The 21,701-nt window shown below is 43.9% G+C and overlaps 3 protein-coding genes across 13 annotated transcripts; all 3 read right to left on the minus strand.

Annotated features, from left to right (window-relative positions):
* Positions 1-3: 3 nt before the first annotated feature.
* On the minus strand, positions 4-4,849 carry LOC120667297 (PHD finger protein ALFIN-LIKE 1). 3 transcript variants are annotated; one of them, XR_005672131.1, is made up of 6 exons: positions 4,616-4,849; positions 4,496-4,528; positions 4,169-4,391; positions 786-915; positions 381-716; positions 4-341 (listed from the first exon to the last, which is right to left on the minus strand). XR_005672131.1 is itself a non-coding variant. In XM_039947390.1 (5 exons), the coding sequence occupies exons 1-5, from the start codon at positions 4,731-4,733 to the stop codon at positions 456-458; spliced, it is 765 nt and encodes a 254-aa protein (XP_039803324.1). In that variant the 5' UTR covers positions 4,734-4,849; the 3' UTR covers positions 4-455. The 3 variants fall into 3 exon arrangements, 2 of the variants coding, with proteins under 2 accessions (XP_039803324.1, XP_039803325.1); XM_039947390.1 differs by having other exon boundaries at positions 4-716; XM_039947391.1 differs by having other exon boundaries at positions 11-707; positions 4,616-4,816.
* Positions 4,850-5,186: 337 nt separating this feature from the next.
* LOC120667296 (fasciclin-like arabinogalactan protein 11) lies at positions 5,187-6,467 on the minus strand. The gene has a single exon (XM_039947389.1). The coding sequence runs from the start codon at positions 6,181-6,183 to the stop codon at positions 5,398-5,400; it is 786 nt and encodes a 261-aa protein (XP_039803323.1). The 5' UTR covers positions 6,184-6,467; the 3' UTR covers positions 5,187-5,397.
* Positions 6,468-14,022: 7,555 nt separating this feature from the next.
* Positions 14,023-21,177, minus strand: LOC120667298 (probable E3 ubiquitin-protein ligase HIP1). 9 transcript variants are annotated; one of them, XM_039947396.1, is made up of 10 exons: positions 21,012-21,175; positions 19,265-19,468; positions 18,982-19,176; positions 18,673-18,869; positions 16,352-18,496; positions 15,574-16,266; positions 14,892-15,349; positions 14,705-14,803; positions 14,466-14,618; positions 14,023-14,368 (listed from the first exon to the last, which is right to left on the minus strand). In XM_039947396.1, the coding sequence occupies exons 5-10, from the start codon at positions 16,431-16,433 to the stop codon at positions 14,222-14,224; spliced, it is 1,632 nt and encodes a 543-aa protein (XP_039803330.1). In that variant the 5' UTR covers positions 16,434-18,496; positions 18,673-18,869; positions 18,982-19,176; positions 19,265-19,468; positions 21,012-21,175; the 3' UTR covers positions 14,023-14,221. The 9 variants fall into 9 exon arrangements, with proteins under 9 accessions (XP_039803330.1, XP_039803331.1, XP_039803333.1 ...); XM_039947397.1 differs by having other exon boundaries at positions 16,352-18,609; positions 18,819-18,869; positions 21,012-21,169; XM_039947399.1 differs by having other exon boundaries at positions 18,673-18,796; positions 21,012-21,102.
* Between the last annotated feature and the right edge of the window lie 524 nt (positions 21,178-21,701).

Raw genomic sequence — 21,701 nt, forward strand, 5'->3', positions numbered from 1 at the left:
ACATCAGGTCTGAGTAAAATATTAACACAAACCTCTCGGATTATTGTTGCATAAGCTGCTCGTTTCACATTTAGGAACATTACAAAGGCTTCCTTACTGCCCCTATTTCCTTTTCCGGCAACATACAGACTACCGTTAACTCACTCCAGGGCAAGGAGAAACAACAATAAAGGCTATAATCAATATGTGTGATCGTACCTCACATCAGCATCGCCATCGTCAGTCATATATAAGCTAAATCGAAAAGATACAGTAAACATCGCAAGACGGTATTGACCTTGCACAAGTAGTAAACTCCGGACCTCCTGCATTGACCTTTGCACAAGGAGTAAACTCCGGACCTCCTGCATTGACCTTTGCACAAGGAGTAAACTCCGGACCTCCTGCTTGTGCAGGTTTCCATCTATGGTGGGGGGCGCCACCGCCAAGCCCGTCCTCCAGCGCGAAGGACGGTGCTACAGTGGCCTAGGTCTCTTTGAGCAGCTCGGGCACTTGTACTGCTTTATGCTCTCTGCCTTTGCTGGGGTGATCTTCACGCACTTGCCGTGGTACCACTTCTCGCAAATGTCGCACCCGATCCAGAACTCGTCCGCGCTGTATATCCCACCGCAAGTCCCACACAATGTTTGGCTGTGGTCACCGTCGTCTTCATCGTAGCCCTCGTCGGGCTCACTGGCGTTATTTTCTATGCGTGGCTCGCTTGTATGCTGGAGAGGCAGGAGAAAGGTCAACGTCATAACATGAGACAGAAAGAGGTGGTAAAAACAGTGAGAAATTCTTGTTACCTTCACTGACAGTTTATTTCTACCACTGTTGTCGGAAGCGGATCTGTCCCTCTCCCTAGACTGTTTCCCGCCACCAGAGACAACTTCAAAAACAGTTGGCAGCTCGTTCATCATGCTAAATAAACGCTTCCTGTTGGATTGACAGAGAAAGTGATTAAAGAGAAGACAAAATCATTACTACAAGAGCATTTATTTATCTGTTTTAGTTAACAATATGCTACTATGCTACAGCAACTTCCTTTATATTTGTGTCACTGGCTACTGGATTACTGCTACTTTAACAGGTACAAATTGCATAGAGTGGAATATGAAATGTTTAGCTTCTATTGTAACTCAAGTCAGAATTGCATCCGTTAGGACAGCTCCCGTGTTACAAATAATCGAATCATCACATGACAAAAACGAACAGAGCACACTGTGACAGTTGAATCTTGCTGCCAGAGAGCAAAAACAAACAGTGTTTTCAGTTCGAACCAAGCCGAGTAAAAAAATGAGCTGCAAAGATGAAAGCTATCCACAAATGCCATTCAGGGAGAGAGAACGCTGTCCTTTAGTTAGTTTTATTTACAGCCTGGGTCCCACCCACCGATTTCAACACTGCTGCTGTCGAATTGAAGTACTGTTGGACTTGCATGAACTGCACCAGTCAAACCACCACTGGAGCTGCCCTTAGTATGATTGACTAGCCAAAGTTAACTGTATCAATGTTTTACAAAGACAATGGCACACTTTCGCTACAAAACAAGAGCTATAGGATTGCAAGGCTGCTTTTAGTGGCTTGCTAACTAAAAGTAAATTCACTTGGCAAATAGGATTCCAAGACTCATCATTGTACAAAAGAAATAAGAATTCAATTAGTCACTGATTACTCTAAAAAATATCCAGGGTCTATGAAAGAGTTAGTTCAAATGAGGCATGTATTGTCTGAAAAGAACAAATCAAATGCTGGAAATATCAAAACACACACTACGTTTTCCAAATCATGAATGTAGCTGAAACATACATTTAATTTGGCAAAATTGCACAGGAGTTGAGCAGAATAAGCTATGCTATTTAAGAAAGCACTGCAGAATTGCACACAGTACAGTCCGAAATTCCACAAGTATGTAAGCCAGTCATATACTCAAACTAGCTTTGCACACATGAAGATGAAAAAACTGAATAAAACTGACCAAAAAGTTACTTCGAACAAATCAATTTTTTTAGTGAAGAAAGAGTTTATTAGTTACTCAACAATGTTTACAATTTTGTTAAAGGCTCAATACAGACCAGCAATCAATCGCAGAGTGCGCTGGGCTAGCTCCTGACAGTTTAACACCGCAGAAAGGGCAAAATTTAAACAAAGTAATTGCAACTCGATTACAAAATAGAAATAAAGACGTATAAAAATGGAAGTAATGAACAAAGGGCTTTAAGAATGAACAGCTAGGTCCAAAAAGCTTCATACAGTTAACTCTCACAGTTAACACAATTCACCACTGTTTCAGATTTTAATCAGCAATCAGCCGCATAATAAACTGCAAAAATTCAGTATAAGAACCTTTGCATTCAAAACAAACAGGTAAACAAAATTTGCGACACAAAAAATGTTAACTTATTTGAAACAACCTGCATGAGGATGTATTATTCTACATCAGGTCCAAACAAGTTCCACACAGTATCCATGTCCTTTATGCAATATGGAGTGTGGATGCAGGTTTTACAGAAAGTTGGTGACTACATGTGTATTCCGTATTTGCATTGACAACAATAAGTAAGTATCTATAAGTTGCAACTCTTTTTAGCAAACATTATTATGTATCATTGCAACAAATAATCAGGAGGGTTTGTTCCAGTACTTCTTTGAGAAAAAAATAAATCTTCAAGCATATGTGATTACTGCCTATGGGAGAATAAACATTGTTCTTTTCTTTTCAGTATTGAAGACTAATAAATGGATTTAACAAACCATCAATAAAGACAGTATTATTGCGTGTGAGATACTACAGGACTGCACAATTTCAAACCTTAGAGAATAATCTTGTCAAATCAAATTAGTTAGTAGTTAGAACAGTTTTGACCTATGCCTCTTACTACTACCTCTTTTTTATGCTCTTTCCTGTGACTGGGTTTCATCATCTAGCCTACCCCAATTTGCTTGGAACTAAAAGGCCCTGTTATTGTTGGTAGTACAGATTTGGCCGTGGTCATCAACAGATACTTATGTAGAAAGATTAGTAAACAATTACTAGAGTACTGAAAGCAACCCCCCATAATCAGAAATGCATCCACCAACTCCAAATGTAACTTCTTAGCAAAAACTAGCTGCTGTGTCAGCAAAAGGCATGATGAGCTTAAATGTGGTGAGGGTCTGTATGTAATATGAAGTAACAAGATGTGAAAGTCAAAAGACACCATACATTCACACTTGTGTGCTTTTTCCAACAAAAATGTTTGTAGGAAGACAAGTTTCAATCCCCAAAAATCATGAAATCAAGATCAGGGTAAAAGGTCTTTCAAGAAACATGGAGTTGCCTGCATATCTTTATGCTGCAATAAACTAAATACACAATGGAAGAAATTCATTCCCCACAACGGAATCAACTTTAAACCTCAAACCAAATGAACCCCAGTATATGATTCAATTCAACATTTTGTTCATTCGGGTTTGATAGCATAGTTCTATAGTTGGGACTTCGTTTACCATTGGATTAATTGCATAACACATATTGACCCCAAGAAAAAAAAACTGTGGGTATGCTTCATCTTAACATTTCTGAGGCATATGTAGCTCAGCAGCACACGAACATTCTGATGACCATGATTAGGAGGTGCCTACATATCTTTCCATAGGAAGAAACAACAGTACTTAGGACAGTATAACCAGCTTAGGGAAGAATGAAACTTCAAACACACATGCAAGCTCAGAACTTCAGAATTATGCTTACTATAGCACATATAAACACAGCCGCTCCCTGATATTTGCCAAAATGTCACTCTGTAACATATTACAACTTAATTCACACAACTAAATTAAACAATTGAACATCACAGGCAAACAAGTATAACTCATATTGCTATATGGGATAAACTCAAACGGAAATCGGAAAAATAATGTATATTCCACAAAACTTCCGCATAAGGCTCAAATCTGAACTGGTACTTATCAAAGCAAGTATTGAATCCCAACGCACACCAATGACATGCAAACAGAGGACACAGCACATCATGTGTATCATCAGACATCCACTTCCAACTGACAGAATACTCCTGAAAATGCCTTGAAACATCTATGTCTCAATCAACAGAGACAACAAACTGACAAGGAACAAGTAACCGCAACAACAAAAGCATCGGACCTGGAAAAACAGAGTCGGAATTGGGGGTGAGATCGTAAATCGTACCGTTCGTTGCGGTTGAGCCGCGCGGCGTAGTAGAATGCGACGGAGACAAGCCACGAGTCGGAGTGGACGGCGACGAGCGCAAGCCAGTCGCGGCGGTTCATCCCGTCGCGCGCGAAATTGATCCCGAGCGCCGGCTCCGGCAGCTCCGTAGGCACCTCCTCCGCCGGCAGCGCCACCTCCCACGCCTCGTTCGCGTACCCGTACAGGCACAGGTTCTCCTTCTCTACCCAAGCCGAATCCCAGGCCGCATCAGCTCGCCGTACCCAAATCGAAATCGCGGGCCGCAACGCGGAGAGATCGCGCGGGCAAGGGAGGGAAGGGGCTCACCTGGATCGCACTGCGCGTAGAACTCCTCGACGTCTGCGAAGCGAGGCGAGGGGATAGGGTCAGGTCTCGGCGCTCAGGGGCGTGGCGGGAAGCAGGAACGGCGAGAGCGCAGGAGCGTACCGTGGGTGAGGGCGCGGAGGATGGCGGAGCGGCGGGCGCGGTAGTCCTTGAAGATGTCCTCGACGGAGCGCGGCGCGGAGCCGCCTCCGGAGCCGGCGCGGCGGTAGGAGGCGTCCATCTCCCGGCGGCGCCTCGTCTGATCTCCGGCGAGGCGGAGAGGAGGAGGAGGTGACTGATCGCGATGCGGTCGGGAGCGAAGCGACGAGTAGTACACGAGGACACGAGTGATGCGGGGTAAAAGGGGAAGACGTGTAAATCTAGCGGTTTTGGGTGTGGGTCCCTGCGAACGTGAGGATTTGTGAAATAAGCCCTTGTCTTCTCTATGGACTCAAATTCAGGCCAAAATTATATGAGACGGTTCCTTTTCTTGATTTGAAATGGGGGGAATCACTGTTCTGTAACCATGTTTATTGTTTTTTTTCCATCAAATAAGAGCACCAGATATGTTTTTTTTATTATTAACTTTCTAGAAATCAACTGCTGCCTTTTAGGTTGTGCGTCATGTTGACGATATATTACTGTAAAATACAACCCCATGCGTTCATTGTAAAGCCTGGTTAAACTAGTAAACTTGATATGAAAGTAATAATGTTCAAAATAATAAGATAAAGAATACAGATGCACACAATATCATGTACAAAGTACAACATAAACGTTATCGAAGGCAAATACATCCACAATACAAAATGTAAACAAAAGAACTTATGAATTCGAACCACATCTCAGGGAGACTTTCAAAAAGCAATCAGGAGACAACACCCACTCATGCATTCTTACTGTGGTCACATGGCCCACCACATAGCCGCTGCCACGGCGACCGCCACGCAGGATCCAGCTCCGACGCCCTGGACCCCCCGCGCGGCCTCCGACGCCGTCGTCCCCGCCGCGGTGTCCGCCGCCGACGCATCCGCCGCCGCGTCCGGCGCGGCCTTCTTCTTCTTCTTGCTCTCCGCCGGCGCCGGCGCCGGCGCGGGGGGCAGCGCCGGGCCGTAGAGCGCCCAGGGCAGCAGCACCTTGTTGACCTGGTACACGACGAGCCTGTCCCCGGCGTAGAGCGGCGTGCCGTCGAGCGTGGCGTTGACGACCCCGGTGGAGACGTTGACGTTGGTGCCGTCCGCCGTGATGTTGAGCGGGTACTTGCCGGGGCCGGTGTCCCCGGCCTGCGTCCGCAGCGGGTTGCTGACGGTCTCGAGCTGCGAGGCCGGCATCACCATGGACACGACGTGGAACTGCACCAGCGACGTCTTCTGCTGGTCGGAGAGGGAGTTGAGCGTGCCGAAGGGGAGCGCCGTGAAGGCGTTGTCCGGCGGCGCGAACACCGTGAGCCCGCCGCTCGACGACTTGCCCTTGAGCTGGTTGGTGATCTGCTCCGCCTCCCGCGTCGACTGCAGCAGCTGGAGGAACTTGGTGAACTGCCCGGCCTTGGTCAGGACGGCCGTGATCGTCTTCGGCGCTGCAGGGGCCGGCGCCGGCGCCGAGGCCGCCTGGCCGCGCGCCACCGGGGCGGTAGACAGGACGGCGGCGGCGAGCATCAGAAGCACTGCGGCGAGGTGCGACGCCGCCGCCATGGGCCGGGTTAGTTGTATCTATCTGCGCCGATCGCCTGATTATTGCTAGGTACCAGCTTGGTGCTCTTCTGCTGGCGCTGGATTCTTGATGTGCATACTGCAGTAGAGGCCAGTGGGCTATATAAGGAACGAAGGAGGCTGCTGAGGAGGGAGAGGGATGAAGTGAGGTGTGTGGTGGTGCCATATGCTGCCGCCATGGGCGAGACGTCGAGCTGGGAGCGAGATGGCACGTTGATTAGCGGGTGCGTGTTTGCTTCATGGAGCAGCAACTCCAGTGGCGTGGGGTTGTTTGTTAAGCGTTGGGATCCCCATCTCCTGTGAGAAATGTAATTAGGTGGCGATGGACGTCGTGAAGACGGCTTAACAAATTGAACTGGGGCACCGTGATCGGGTAAGGAGAGTTGCTGACAGTAACAACGCAGCTCGCATCGGCGGTGGAGCTTTCCGTCCGAGCTGGAGCTGCGTATGGTGAATCGAGATATCGCTGCATGTCTGGATCCAGTGAGAGATGAATGGCACGAGCGATGGAGGATGGGGTGGAGCCTATAGCCTACAGAGAGGAAGATTTCATGTCATGTCACTGTGTGTATGGTGCCTCGCGTACGTGATGATGATGCTTGCCGTGATCTTGATGGCGACGGGACAATTCTCGAGCACGACCTGAGACCGAATCCCCAAGGAATAGAAAAAGACCATGGACGATAAAATCGGGAGCTAGTCTAAGAATCTTTGCTGTTTTCCTTTCAGAGTATTGCTGCACCTGCACGTACAACCATTTAATATGACTCTTATTTTTAAAAAATATAAGCAGGAGCTCTGCAATGTTATTTGAGGGAGGGAAGGGAAGCCTTATTACAGCATTTATGTATGACTAAAAGATCAAATTGGGCGAAATCACCTAGATATGGAGCTCATATATGCACTGTATAATTCGAATGCATGGTCACAGTTGTACCTGAAAGGTCGTTCTTAAAGCATTACCCTTGTCATGAATAATAATTGATCCAAACCTGTCCGGCATCCAAGTCCAAGACGTGCTGAATAAAATACGTGTTTGCAACAGACTGTCTTGTGGTCGGCAGGTTTGTAAAACTTTCTTCTATAATGACATGACGAATGGTAGAGCTTCCATCCTATTTTCTGGGAGAGAAAAAAAAAGAAAGTGTCTACCGAGACAACAATTTGCGATTGACATGCGTAGATTCTTCAGAGCTGCTAGCTACTGTCCAGCAAGCAAGATGCTGATGCTAACATTTGTAACGAACATGGCACCATTTATATCATTTCAGTAATTTTGGTGATCGTATGACAACGCAATCAATGTGACTAATATTTTTGTTGAGTGAACGTTTCTAGATTACAGGGATGAAGTAAAAAGGTCATACAAAGCAAAACACAAAGAAAGAACTCAAAGAAACGCTGAATTGGACGAGTTCTACTGAAATCAGTAGTACCGGAAGAACCGATGTCTATAGCATCGGTGCATCCGATGGTTGTCGGAAGATCCGACGCCCTGGCATTGGTGCAAGACTGAGCGCCTCTGGAGATCAAGTGAAGAAAGAAGTGAAGCACCGGTTGAACCTACGGTGTCAAGTCAAGCATCTGTGCATTCAACGTACTATGTTCCAGAGACGATGTCAAGTGCGCAGGAGCCAAGTCTTCAGCACCGGTTTAACCGATGGTGCATCGGAGCATAGCGTCGGTGCAATGACGTCAGCAGAAGTGGGAGGTCCAACGGCTAGTCCTAGCGCTGTGTGTGACCGGTTTAACCGACGCCCTATGCATCGGTTTAACCGATGGTCCCTGGAGTCGCTGCAGCTGTGTCAGGAAACCAACGGCTACTTCAGTTACTGTGAGTGACCGGAAGAACCGATACCCCTGCACCGGAAGTTCCGATGCCTACGCAGAAAAGCTACTAACGGCTACAAACGGCTAGTTCGACTTGGAGGCCTATATATATATGCCCCTCCGGCCATTTGAAGATTGCTAGAGTCCCAAGACATCACACACACATCTAAGAACACCTCCAAGCCATACAAGAGTATAAAGATCAAATCCTTAGTCCTTAGCACAAGCTTTGTGACGGTTAGTGTTAGGTTAGCTCTTGATTGAGTGATCAAGCAAGGTTTAGATCCTTGTGCTGTGGTTCTAGAGTGAATCAAACTTGTATCTCAGTGCGCCGGCCTCCTTAGAGCATTGGTGGCTCGCCGGCACGTCAACGACCCTCCGGCTTGGTGTGGAGCGGCGTCGACAACATTGTGCGAGAGATGGAGACCCCTTCTTCGTGGGCAATCTCCCTTAGTGAAGATCGGGATCAAGGTGACCGTGATTGTGTTCACGGAAGAGACTTGATTGCCAAAAGCGATACTCTTCGTGAGTGCTTCTACAACGTGGACGTAGGGGCACCTTTGTGGCAATCCGAACCACGGGATAAATCCTCGTGCCGAGAGTTCGCTTCATCTCATCCCTCTCTTTAAGCTTCCGTATTTCATATTGCTACTTGTGTGCCTTTACTTTCTTAGTGTAGTAACTTGCTAGAATTGGCTATAGGTTGCAAAACTCTTTTGGAATGAGGGTTTTATACTAAGGTGAACCGTAGTTGCACATCTAGATAGCTTGATCTAGTTTAAGTTTTTGTGCAAACTAGTTGGAGCCATAGGTTAGGATTATAAGAGTGCGTAATTCAGCCCCTCCCCCTCTTAGGCTAGAGCACCCGATCACTTTTAATTGGTATCAGAGCCGGGACTCACTTCTCTCACAAAGAAAGCCAATTTCATTGGCAAATTTGTGTTTACTGGCTCATTAGATCGGTAAGCTTCACCGCCTGGTGAGTTAGCTCTTAGGGGGAAATGATTGATCCTTTTAGACCCGCTCCACGGTTCGACGGCACGAGCTTCCAACGATGGAAGATTTTAATGCAAGCCCATCTCCAAGCAACAGGGTTGAATGTTTGGAGAGTTGTGAGTGAAGGTGTAAAAAATAATGGTCAACAAGAGAAGTAACATGATGTCACCGCTAAATATATAATCTTGTCTTCTCTTAGTGATAATGTGTTCAATCGAGTTTATTCTTGTGAAAATGCTAAAGAGCTATGGAAGACTAACATTGAGAACCATGAGGACACGGAGAATGTTGCCAATAAAAGATATCATGTTCTCATTGATAAGCTTAATGGCTTTAAGCAACTTGATGATAAGAATGCCAAATTCATGTACTCATGATTGAATACTCTTGTGAATGAGATTAATTCTTTAGGTGTGAAGCAAATTGAAGATATGGAACTCATTTGCAAGATCCTTCACTCACTCCGAAGGCCGGTTTATGATTTGGTGACCACAATTCTATATGAAAAAGAGGTTAACACGTTGACACCAAATAAAGTCCTCAACAAGGTGATAGCCATGAGCTGCGAAATGACATCAAGGCAAAGGTGTCATCCTCTTCACCAACGCATAGCGCACTTGCATGCAAACAACTCAAGAAGTTGAAGAAGATGGCCATCAAATGTAGCTCAAGTGATGAGGAAGAAAAGAATGCAAGAAGCTCCTCAAATAATAAAAAAGAGCCAATGAACCCCAACCTCTACAAGCAAGTGAAGAAGATGAACAAATGCTTGAAGAAAATCAATTCAATGGGGTACATGGTCTTCCTCAAAGATGGGTCTCACCATCAACTCATGAAGGTTGAGAAGAAGTTCAAGAAGAACAAGCAAAAGAAGGAGAAAAAGCCCAAGCATGAATCATATGCCATATTTGGTGAATGGGTAAGTGGTGGTGAAGAATCAAGTGCAAGTTCAAGTGATGAATCAAACAATAAATTCACCACCCGCATGGGATCATCATCCAACACTTGTTTTATGGCAAAAGATATGGATAGCGATGTAAGTGATGATGACTCCGACTCTCCTTCAATTGATGAACTTCTTGACTTAGTTCATGAGCACCAAAAAGTCATTAAGAAGCAATCAAAGAAAATAAAAAACCTTAATGCTCTCAATGATCTAAATGCATCTCTTGCTACAAATTATGAAAATTTATTGTGCAAATTCAAATTGCTTAGCAAAGAGCATAAAGAGCTCAAATTAAAATTTGAGAGCATTAATGATACTAATGACTCTTTAAAAATGAAGCAAACTATCTCTTATGCAATTCCAATCTCTAGGGTAGATGCTTCAACTTCTTACATTGATTTAATTGATGAATCTTGCTCTAACCCTTGCAATGAGAAATACAATGAAAATATTGTTGTAGAATCATGTGATGATTTCATTGCCAAGGAGAATGATGAACTCAAGCAAGAAATGGAAAGACTCATGAAGGACTTGTATAGATTGAAGGGCAAAGGCATAGAGAGCAATGTTCAACCTTCTCAAGATAACCGTGAAGACGTGGTGAATAAGCTTGAGAAGGGGTCCACCGTGACTTGCTCAAAGTGTCACAAAGAAGGTCACAAGTCCAACAAGTGTCCTCAACCAAGAAAGAAGCTTCCGAATGAGAAGAACAATAAGAAGCTCATAATCAAGAGTTCTCTCATCTACACCAAGCCCAACCGGAGGAATAAAAGCAATAGCACCTCCTATGTGATAAAAAAGAAGACCAATGGCAAGGTGATTGCTCACAAGATTGGGAAGAAGGAAAGGAGTTGGAACCACTCCATTTGGGTGCCCAAGGACATCATCACCAACTTGAAGTGGCCTCAAATGATGTGGGTTCCAAAGGAGACTTAAAGCCAAAAACGGCTTCGGGGGATTTGAAGGCTTAGCTTATAAGTTGAAGTGAAGGTTCAAGCCAAAACAAGCTAAACTCACAACTTGGACATTTGTTGCCCAAGTCCCCCATAAGGTAATGGTAGCTAGATTTCAATTCAAGCATTATGTAGCTCCATTGCTTTTGCTAGGATATTTGCATGCATTGCATCTCCTAGTGTTATATATGGTAGGTTGCTTGTGTCATGATTCTAACCTATGAACAACCTACATGGTTTGATAAGTGTGTAGAAAGTTACACAAGGTTACCCTTCATGGTAAATGAACTTCATGAGGTATGTGTTTCATTTGTGTACCATGAACACAAGCTATAGGGTAAACTTTCCATTGTTGTCAATAACTATGTGCATACATTTATTTGGTGATTCAAATACTAAATGCACATATTTAGGGGGAGTTCACTTTATGGCTTGTGATTTTGAGACTAACATGTTTGCAAGTTTATCTTTTGTAGTCTCACGTGGAATTACTCTAAGAGAATGTTATTCACGATCAATGTGAACAAACAACTCTATAAGAGTGATCAGATAAAATGTGCTTTCATGCATATTGAGCCATGCTCTATTGAACTTAAATGCTCATATCTAAGTTCATAGGCTATGTGCTCATACATTTGCTTAATCTTGGTGTACCAAATGCTCATCTTCTAAAAACTTCAATTGTGGCAAGTCACTTTAAATTGGTACATGCAAGGTAAACAAAGAACCCCTGGAGGTATGCAAGGTTCTAAATTCATTCAATTGGTATCCTTGTCAATTTCTTATCTTTTTTAGAGCTACCTCCGTGCATGATATGATCTAAACTTTCTAGTTATAACATCTAGTTGTGCACTTGATTTTCACATTATCATTTTGTGCACATACTTATGGAAAGCTTAGCTCATGTCATGCTAGTTTCGTGATTTTGTGATCCACCGTAGTAAATTTTTCCATTGGTATCCTCTTTGATATCATACATTTGGATCACAAGTTATGGAACTAACTCCCTAGGCTACTAATCTTCTATTGAGCTATATTGTTTTGCAAGACCTTTTAGGTGCAAGACTTTTTAGGTGATTTGATTCCAAAGGGGGAGAAATGTGGATCAAAGCAAGGTATTTTCTCAAGGAGGAGAAGTATATCCCAAAGGGGGAGAAATGCCTAAGTGAATCAAGTCAATTTACGAGGAAGGAGTAGGAAGATAGGGGGAGGATCAAAGGGGGAATCATGGTTTTAGGGGGAGGTCAAGCCGTCATTAGATGATAGTAAGCATCCAAACAAGTGTAAGTGGTTCAATTTGATAATTTTTATAAATTTTATGCTTGTTTTGATTGTGTTGTCATCAATCACCAAAAAGAGGGAGATTGTAACGAACATGGCACTATTTATGCCATTTTGAGTGATTTTGGTGATCGTATGACAACACAATCAATGGAACTAATATTTTTGTTGAGTGAATATTTCTAGATCCCAGGGATGAAGTAAAAATGCCATACAAACCAAAACACAAAGAAAAAACTCAAAGAAACACTGAATTGCACGAGTTCTATTGAAATCAGTAGCACCGGAAGAACCGATGTCTATAGCATCAGTGCATCTGATGGTTGTCGGAAGATCCGACGCCCTGGCATTGGTGCAAGACTGAGCGCCTCTAGAGATCAAGTGAAGAAAGAAGTGAAGCACCGGTTGAACCGACGGTGTCAAGTCAAGCATCTGTGCATTCAACGCACTATGTTCCAGAAACGATGTCAAATGCCCAGGAATCAAGTCTTCAGCCGGTTTAACCGATGGTGCATCGGAGCATAGCGTCGGTGCAATGACGTCAGCAGAAGTGGGAGGACCAACGGCTAGTTCTGGCGCTGTGTGTGACCGGTTTAACCGACGCCCTATGCATCAGTTTAACCGATGGTCCCTGGAGTCGCTGCAGCTGTGTCAGGAAGCCAACGGCTACTTCAGTTACTGTGAGTGACTAGAAGAACCGATGCCCCTGCACCGGAAATTCCGATGCCTACGTAGAAAAGCTGCTAACGGCTACAAACGGCTAGTTCGACTTGGAAGCCTATATATATGTGCTCCCTCGGCCATTTGAAGATTGTTGGAGTCTCGAGACATCACACACACATCCAAAAACACCTCCAAGCCATCCAAAAGCATAAAGATCAAATCCTTAGTCCTTAGCACAAGCTTTGAGTGTTAGTGCTAGATTAGCTCTTGAGTGATTGATCAAGCAAGGTTTAGATCCTTGTGCTGTGGTTCTAGAGTGAACCAAACTTGTATCTCGGTGTGCCGGTCTTCTTTGAGCATTGGTGGCTCGCCGGCACGTCAACGACCCTACGGCTTTGTGTGGAGCGGCGTCGACAACATTGTGTGGGGGACGGAGACCCCTCCTTCGTGGGCAATCTCTCTTAATGAAGATCGGAATCAAAGTGACTGTGATTGTGTTCACGGAAGAGACTTGATTGTCAGAAGCGATACTCTTCGTGAGTGCTTCTACAACGTGGACGTAGGGGCACCTTTGTGGCAATCCGAACCACAGGATAAATCCTCGTGCCGAGAGTTCGCTTCCTCTCATCCCTCTCTTTAAGCTTCCGCATTTCATATTGCAACTTGTGTGTATTTACTTTCTTAGTGTAGTAACTTGCTAGGATTAGCTATAGGTTGCAAAACTCTTTTGGGATGAGAGTTTTACACTAAGGTGAACCGTAGTTGCACATCTAGATAGGTTGATCTAGTTTAAATTTTTGTGCAAACTAGTTGGAGCCATAGGTTAAGATTTTAAGAGTGCCTAATTCACCCTCTCCCCCTTTTAGGCTAGAGCACCCGATCGCTTTTAACATTGGACCCAACCATCCGGATCAGAAGGGTGGTACATCGTATCCGCTGGCAGCAAATAAACTTTCAATCCAGCATGGGACAATTAGAATTCGTGGCAACCAACTTACAAGATCGCACGTATTATCACTGATATGAACACCGAACCATCCATGGAGGATGGAGCCGAGGCAAAGCAGGCAAGAGAACCACCCCTTAACGGCCACTCCCTCCATCAAGAAGATAGGCTGCACAAGCAGAATCTCCAGGAACGATACCGGCATGTGAATCACTGAACAATGCAACAGCCATCGATTAGCAACTAGCTTGAGGAATAAGATTTACATCGGGGAAGATGTCAGAGTTCAAATTGTGCTCACAAATAATTCTGTTTCGGGACCACCAATTATTTACACAGCCAAAATGGATAAGTGAATAGATACAGTTGGCCCTGAGCTAGGACGAATGGAGTGGGAGCGACGCTTCATTCCATCCCTCCGCTGTCGTCTGCCACACAAGCTTTGCAGATTGGGCAGACACTCTTTACCTGCAGCCATTTCTTGATGCAGTCGGCGTGATAGTCATGACCGCATTTCAGCTTCCCCCTGGAGTCCTTGAATTTGTATTCCTCCTGCAATGTCGACCAGTTAAGGATCATCAAAATTTTTGAAGGCAGCAATTTGTACGTCAAGTGTGAAACCTGCTATTCTACATGGGTATGATCTTACCAGGCAAATCACGCATCTTGTGTTCTCCTTGCCAATGCCATCCTGGGCCGGAACAGAGCTGCAGCATGTCACCTCCATCACACAGCTTGAAATTTTTTCATCAGCCAAACCAGTGCTGACACTGCCTATACGCTCTCCCAGAGCGAGCAGTTCCTGCACACAGCAACATAGAAAGTTACATTCGTGACAGAACATTTTGATGATGGTTTGTGATTACATATATCGAGATTCTTCCTAACCTCGTAACTCATGTCATCAATGTCCAATCTCATGTCCCAGTGAGGATCAGAATCTTCTCTTGATTCATGGATAACTAACTGGTCCAGCATCATAAACCGCTGCACACAATGCATCTAAATCAGTCATGGCTCTGAATTGATATCATCAGCATAATCATGAATTCGTTAGGAAAAAATTAACTTCTACCTCAGCTGCTGATCCTCTCAAATTATTTTCCTCAACAATCAACGGATGGAAAGCATGGTAGGCATCCCTCAGCCTTCTACTCCTAGCACTACTACCAGGGCCTAGAGCCACGTGCCCCAGATGTCTTGAAGATGCAGCACCTTCAGCATGAAATGGCGGTACACTTGATGTTGCTGTTGAGGTAGCAGGCGGGTAGATAGAGGCAGCAGGTGGATAGCTAGGGATACCAGGCTCATGGGAGACCGCAGCAGAGTTGGAGGAAGTCCCAAATCCTGGGGCAGGATAAGAGCGGATGGTGTTATGAGGAATTGCTCGGGGGACATATCCACCATGCACAAAGGCCATGCTATCAGAAGAACCAGAAAGTGCTGGGACAGGGGGCACATTTGTGTTGGTCCTCTGTGGAGCAGGATAGTATGGTCTCTCTCTGAATGTGATGCTAGAGTTTCCATCAGCCCCTGCAGAGCCACAATAAAGTTAGTGACACATAATAAATTGAAGAAAACTGGTTTTCTCTGCCAATCCAAATTTCATTTAGAACAGTAATAGACTGAAATTAACTGAAAAAAGCTATACTGCAATTATGGCACATAATATTATTGTTAAAGTTTATAGAAAGAAAAAAAAAAACCTTAACTCTAACATGAAAGCTACAGTTAGAAGAGCAGGGATCAAAATTAACCTGGGGGAACAAGTCTTGGAGGTGCAGAAAAAGGAGCTCTATCTTGTGGCACTGCTATACTTAGAGAAGGACCAATTGTAGTACCATGGTGTGGTGGCCCATGAGTGCTGCTTGATGAGCAAGCTATAGCTGGACTGTGTCCCAAATGGATAGAATTGTGATCATGTCGCCCTCTTACGTTCCTCTCAGATCCTCCATGATTACCAAAGCGATTATCACTCCAATAGCTTGAACCCATATTTGAGGGCATTCGAGGAGGGCAGTGTTCAGGAACAGGAATAGGATTTGGAGGCATGTACCGAGGGAATTGAGGATTAGACGAACTAGAAGCATAACAGCTGCCAACACCGGATCCATCCATTGGATGAATAATTGGGTTCCTCCGCTTCTGTGCAACCCTTCTGTCATCCATATGGGGACTTGGAGTGAAGCTATCCTCAGATCTATGTGGATAACTCAAGGCAGGCGGATGCTGAGTATTATGTGGTGCATAGATGCTACTGGAGCTTCCAGCATGAGGATAGCCAGCATAGGGTGCAAGCATGGTTCCAGGGGCTTCAATCGGCTGGGTCTGAGGTTGGCCAATGTGACTTGAGGATGGAAGGTCATTTGATCTTATTGTTGCTCCCCCATAACCTGCTGATAGAGGTCCATTTACCGCATCACTTCTAGGATGCATAAATAACTTTGGACCTGAAATAACAGGGTGTAAGTAAATAATTTAACAATAATGGAGATGTATAATAAGTAATGTGCTATACTGGTGAAGTCCATATACCAAAAGGTGGTGGTTCATTCTGGAACCGGTTCACATGATCCATCCTGGACATATTTGTGTTGTTATTATGATGTCCCGCCATAGTACATTAACAGTAAGCTTAGATTTTTTTATCTTTAACCTGGAAAATTATAAAGGCTCCGTATTAGTATTCCAGCAAAATAAGTTGCAGCTGCAAACAGAGATGTAGCTGTTAATAAAAAGTAAAAGAAAATATACATAAGAGTAAAAAATGCTTAGGCTTCTGGAATAAAAGGATAATTCAAGCCTTGGAACCACAAGATGTGATATTACAGTCACACATGTTAGATGCCAAAAGTCCAATAATTCATCATATCCAGTGTCTTATTTAACTTCAGCAAAACACTAAACACAAATGGATGCAAACATTTGAACATCGTTCTGATGTAACTAAAAAGCCAAACGCAGAGCATTTTGACTAAAGTATATGGTTTACAGAAATAAACTAGAGATGCCAACATCATTGTACTTGCATAGAGATGCCAACATCATTGTACTTGCATAAAGGTGGAAACCCAAGATTCGCCCTCAATACAAGTAGCAGAATTTTTTTTTCCCTACAGCTTTCGGAAATGTAAATGTAAGTTGAAGAGAAACTCTGTATATGGCATATCATTATCATCTCAAGTCTACCAAAAATATATACTTAAGCCAAGTCACACTATGTAAATAACGGAAGATGAAAGAAACTAAAATGTCAATTAAAAAACAGCACTGTTTTATCTTTCTCGAACAATAGAAAAAACACTAGACAAGCAGTTATATTTATGGATATTTGGATCAAAGATAATATTGCAATGGTTCAGTATGAAGTATGAAAATCCATTAACCTACAAAGACAGCCTCACAACATCGGTTAAGAAAAGCAGTACAAACATACACCTGAACTCTGATCAATACCAAGTGAATGGACCAATCTTAAATGGCAAAACCATACAGAAAGCATCTGTATAAATGGTAATACAGCAGCAGTCAAAGAAGTTCAAACAATGTACAACTAAATTATATGGCATCACTTCTGAAACAGTACAGTTCATATTACATTCTATTAAGCATAAACAGATCGGCCAGAATCTTTTATCTTTACATGGCATGAAAAAAGCCCATCTTAATGAGCTAAGTCACAGGGAGAGAAATTTATAAATATACAAAATTCTGAAAAATGGGAAGGAAAATGGATATGTAAGGCAGGAAGTGTAGTGCTAGCTATCAGCTCCAGAAGCCCCAGGAAATATGAAGACAGGTAGACATTGCATTACAAATCAGGTACAAACATGCCCATGTAAATAAACACCAGAGGCACATGATTGCTAAGGTTCTGCCTTGAAATTGTGGTACCCTTTTGTTCTGCTTAGAATAAATGCATCTTGTTTCCAACATCATCAATTGACCTATTTCAACTAGCCTCTTTTTTCCGTTCAATGGCTATCTCCAAATGCCATCCTCCCAGTGATCAAAAGAAACCGGTACTTCATTGGCCCAGCTACCATTGCTGCAGCCAGTTCTATGTGATAAGCTGATTTTTACTTGGGAAAGGATCTTCGGATCAACTAATTTGATATGAAACAACCTTTTAAAGTTCTTTTCCAAAATTTACACCAATTTATCCGTAAGTATATCACCCAAATCAGGACTACTGGGTCATCATGCTGCTCTGGCCAATACTTCCACGGATCACGATATGCCTCTCCAGCTCTCCTATAAGTTAACTGAGGGCCATGAGACTACGCTTCTCGTCTTTATATTTGATCAATGTATTTCCCCATACAAAGCAACCAATGGGCTAAAGTTCTAGGTGGTATGTGCTAAGAGTGGCACTAGTCCACCTTTTCCAGTCCTCAGAATGATATGAAGTTAGCCGCAACAGCTCTTCCAAAAATCATATTAGAGGAGCCCTCTTCTGAAGTTAAAAAAGCTGTTACAATCTTGTAAGATAAGTCGCCATCTCTCACTCTAAGGGCAACACAAGTCCAACAGTGATGTTGAACATATGCTCTTACTGAGGACAATTGTCCTCAGAAGGCCTAGACCAACTGGATCACTCCCATTTGCTGCAGCAGTATTCACCACTTAACACTGCAAAAAATTAATCAAGGAGCCCAAAATTTTGCCCATTTGTTTGACCTGCAATGTCATTAGTAGCCCAAAAATTAATCAATGAGAGCTTGATTTTGGTCAATCAAGATGTCAAACAAGAAATGGGGACTCCATTTTTTTGTGCACCATTCAACTAGTACCTGCAATGTCATTAGTAGCACAATTCAAATTATTGAATCGAATTAATAATACACTATTAGTACCTGAAAAGACTGAAAGCTAGATAATTCTCCAGAAGAAGCACATTTTCCTTGGTTCAAGATTTTTTTTTTAACAATCTTGGTTCAAGATTTATGTAGACCATGGAAGAGCAACAAACTGGAGGATCTAGAGAGGAGAGAGTGCTCACATCAGGCATGGACTCCAAGGGGAGAAACAAAAATATGAAAGAGTATTTGTCCTGAATAAAAGAGTGAATGTGGTTCACAGTGAATTAACATTCTCACCAGGTCTTGATAACTTACTCACCAGCACAAATATGCAACTATAATATTCTGAAACTATTCACTAACCTGATTACCTGACCATCATATAAATCGTTGAAACAACAGTTCCTCACCCAACCTAAAGCCCGGATATGCCCCAAATTGAAGTCAAACAAATAACAGAATCAATTTGTGTCCCCAAAGACTGAACTCCAACTCTAACAAGCCTTATATATCTGCTTTCAAGAAGATGGGCTATTGTGGAGGCCAGATCTCACTAACCTGCATTCCCATAAGAGAGATAGGTTTTTGTGCCATTTCTGACAAATAGAACTGTATATATAGTCTTATAAATACCAATAAAGAATACCTGAAGATGCAGAAGACATGTTGGTGCTAGTAACTTCGAATTTCATGCATTACCATCAAAGCAAAGGACAACAGTGTTGTACTGTTGTACCTTTAACAGATACAATACTTCCCCTTCTAAAGAAAAACTGACTGAAGAACTTATATGTTCTTCGTCCGATGGAACTTATAGAGTTCCAACATGTATTGAACCATCAAAGTGTACCTTCAATAATTTAATGGTTGTAGAAGAGTCACAGGAAGAAGGTACATTCAAAGTCTGAGACATGGCACGAGTCATGTTTAATGGCTGTAGAAGAGTCACAGGAAGAAGGTACATTCGAAGTCTGAGACACAGCACGAGTCATACATGTGATTTAAATTTATCTTGTGATCAAATATATGTTCAGAGATGCATGAACTATATTCCTAGTGCCTAGCTTAACAATTATGACTACTCCTGTTGTTTATGCTTTCACGTACAAGAAACTCCAAAATATCAACATAATTGTCATCACAGATAGATATGTGGAGACACACAACGTTCAGATTTAGAGTAAATATATTTGCTGGCTTCTGTTACCAAAGATGCCTTTCTAATAAACAGGACGGCAGATGCAGAAAAGAATTTGGAAACTATAAGCTATAGAGGTCAAAAGCATTGCTCAGAATGTGCTTCAAGGTTGATTGGGAGTAAGTATCAAAATACTTTCACTGGTATGCCAAATATGTGTGGAGTTCCTAAACTTAAAGAGTAAGTAAACCTGGGACAGGGAAACTGATTCCTCAAACAGCTAGACACCAATTAGTCATACATACAGTCAGACAGCTTCAATTGGAAAGATACAGGTACAAGATGAACCATAGTGACATAGTATTGAAAGTGGAGCGTGGTCAATTCAACAGAAGGGTTATAAAATGGATCAAAACAGATTGATCGATAGCTGAGACATAGTGATGCAAATATCGCCTGACAATAAGGATTGTTCCATATAAACCCACAATGGCCATATAACAAAACAAGCTTCAGAACTGAGACAGGCAGTGATCAGGAGCATTCCCAATTTGCCGAGACTGTGTTTCCATCCTAAATAACACGACCTCAAGATACCAGTATAATCAGAGACCAACCATACCAAGACATACCCACGATCTATCTGTAGAAGCTTAAGTTAGTGATAGATTTGGGAACTATAAATTCACTACAAAGGTATAGGAGGCACAACTGTGGGTTTGAATTATTTCAGAAGCGTGGTAGGATTAGATGAAATAGAGGAAGCAAACAGCTAGAATACATAAGGATCAATGAGCGATCAACTATGATTGCAGCACGCCTTTCTTCCGGAGCCTTGCAGAAACAGGAAACCGGAGTCGGGACTGATTTTTTTTTTAAAAAAAAAGGGACCACAACGGATTTGGAGATCCGGGGCACTCTAACAGTAGACACTACGCTTTCCCGCGCAGAATTGATGCACCGTGCCGCTCAATCGCACTAATCCAGCCCAGGTAACTACGACCGCGCCGAGCGATCAGCGACCCCAAATCCCCCATTACTATGTATATTATTTTGACCGCGACGCCGCAGCGAGGGAACCCCCGACCTCGCGCCCCGACCCTCGAATTCCTCCTCCTAAATCCACCGCGAGGCTGGACTGCACCCCCAGAAAAACCCCGATCAAACCGCACAAGTGCCCCCTACCAAATCGAATGCACACGAGTAGCACGCGGATTAAGCGGGGATTCGAGGGGGCCGAATCGGAGGGGTATACCTTCGCGGACGGCCGATCGGCGGGTCGAATCGGCGCGGCGCCGCCTCCCTCCCGGCGGGCGAGAGGGCTCCCCCGGGCCTTCTTCTCACGAGCACGCAACCGCCCTGTTGCCTTCTCCAGAGAGCGGAGGAATTGTTCCTGTTGCTGTGGCTTCTTCTGGGGGCACGGGGGTGGTGGGGGGAGGCGCCCCATTTATAAGTCGGAGCGGGAGGTGCGGAGGTGGGGGCGCCGGGGAAATGGGACCGGGCCCACGGATCTGTGGCACGTGGGTGCATTTTCGGTAGCCTTCGAAGTTCGGAGAGGGCGGCGGGCGCTGCGTCTGAGGTCCGGCGCGGCGGGCCCACGTGGCACGGTGGGACGGGTGGGGCCGCGAGCTGGCTCGGCCTCGTCCGGACCAATAGATGGGTCATGGATGGAACCGTGGCGCGACGGACACGGCCAACGTGGCCCCGGCGGACGGCGGCACGCCCCCTCATGTCCTGGCTCAGTGGATTTCGTTTTTCTCTTTGTGCTGGTGAGAATTGAGACGAAGGTTATTCCACCGCGTTGCTGCAATTGAAGACTTCAGATAAAATTAAACAAGTAAGCTGTTTGCTGCGTATATTTCACTTGTCTGATCTGAAATGACAACTTTTGCTGGCCGAATGAGTTAAAATTCTATCTTAAATTATAATGCAATGTTACGTGTAG

This window comes from Panicum virgatum, chromosome 3N (genome assembly GCF_016808335.1).
Source record: "Panicum virgatum strain AP13 chromosome 3N, P.virgatum_v5, whole genome shotgun sequence".
NCBI lineage: Eukaryota > Viridiplantae > Streptophyta > Magnoliopsida > Poales > Poaceae > Panicum > Panicum virgatum.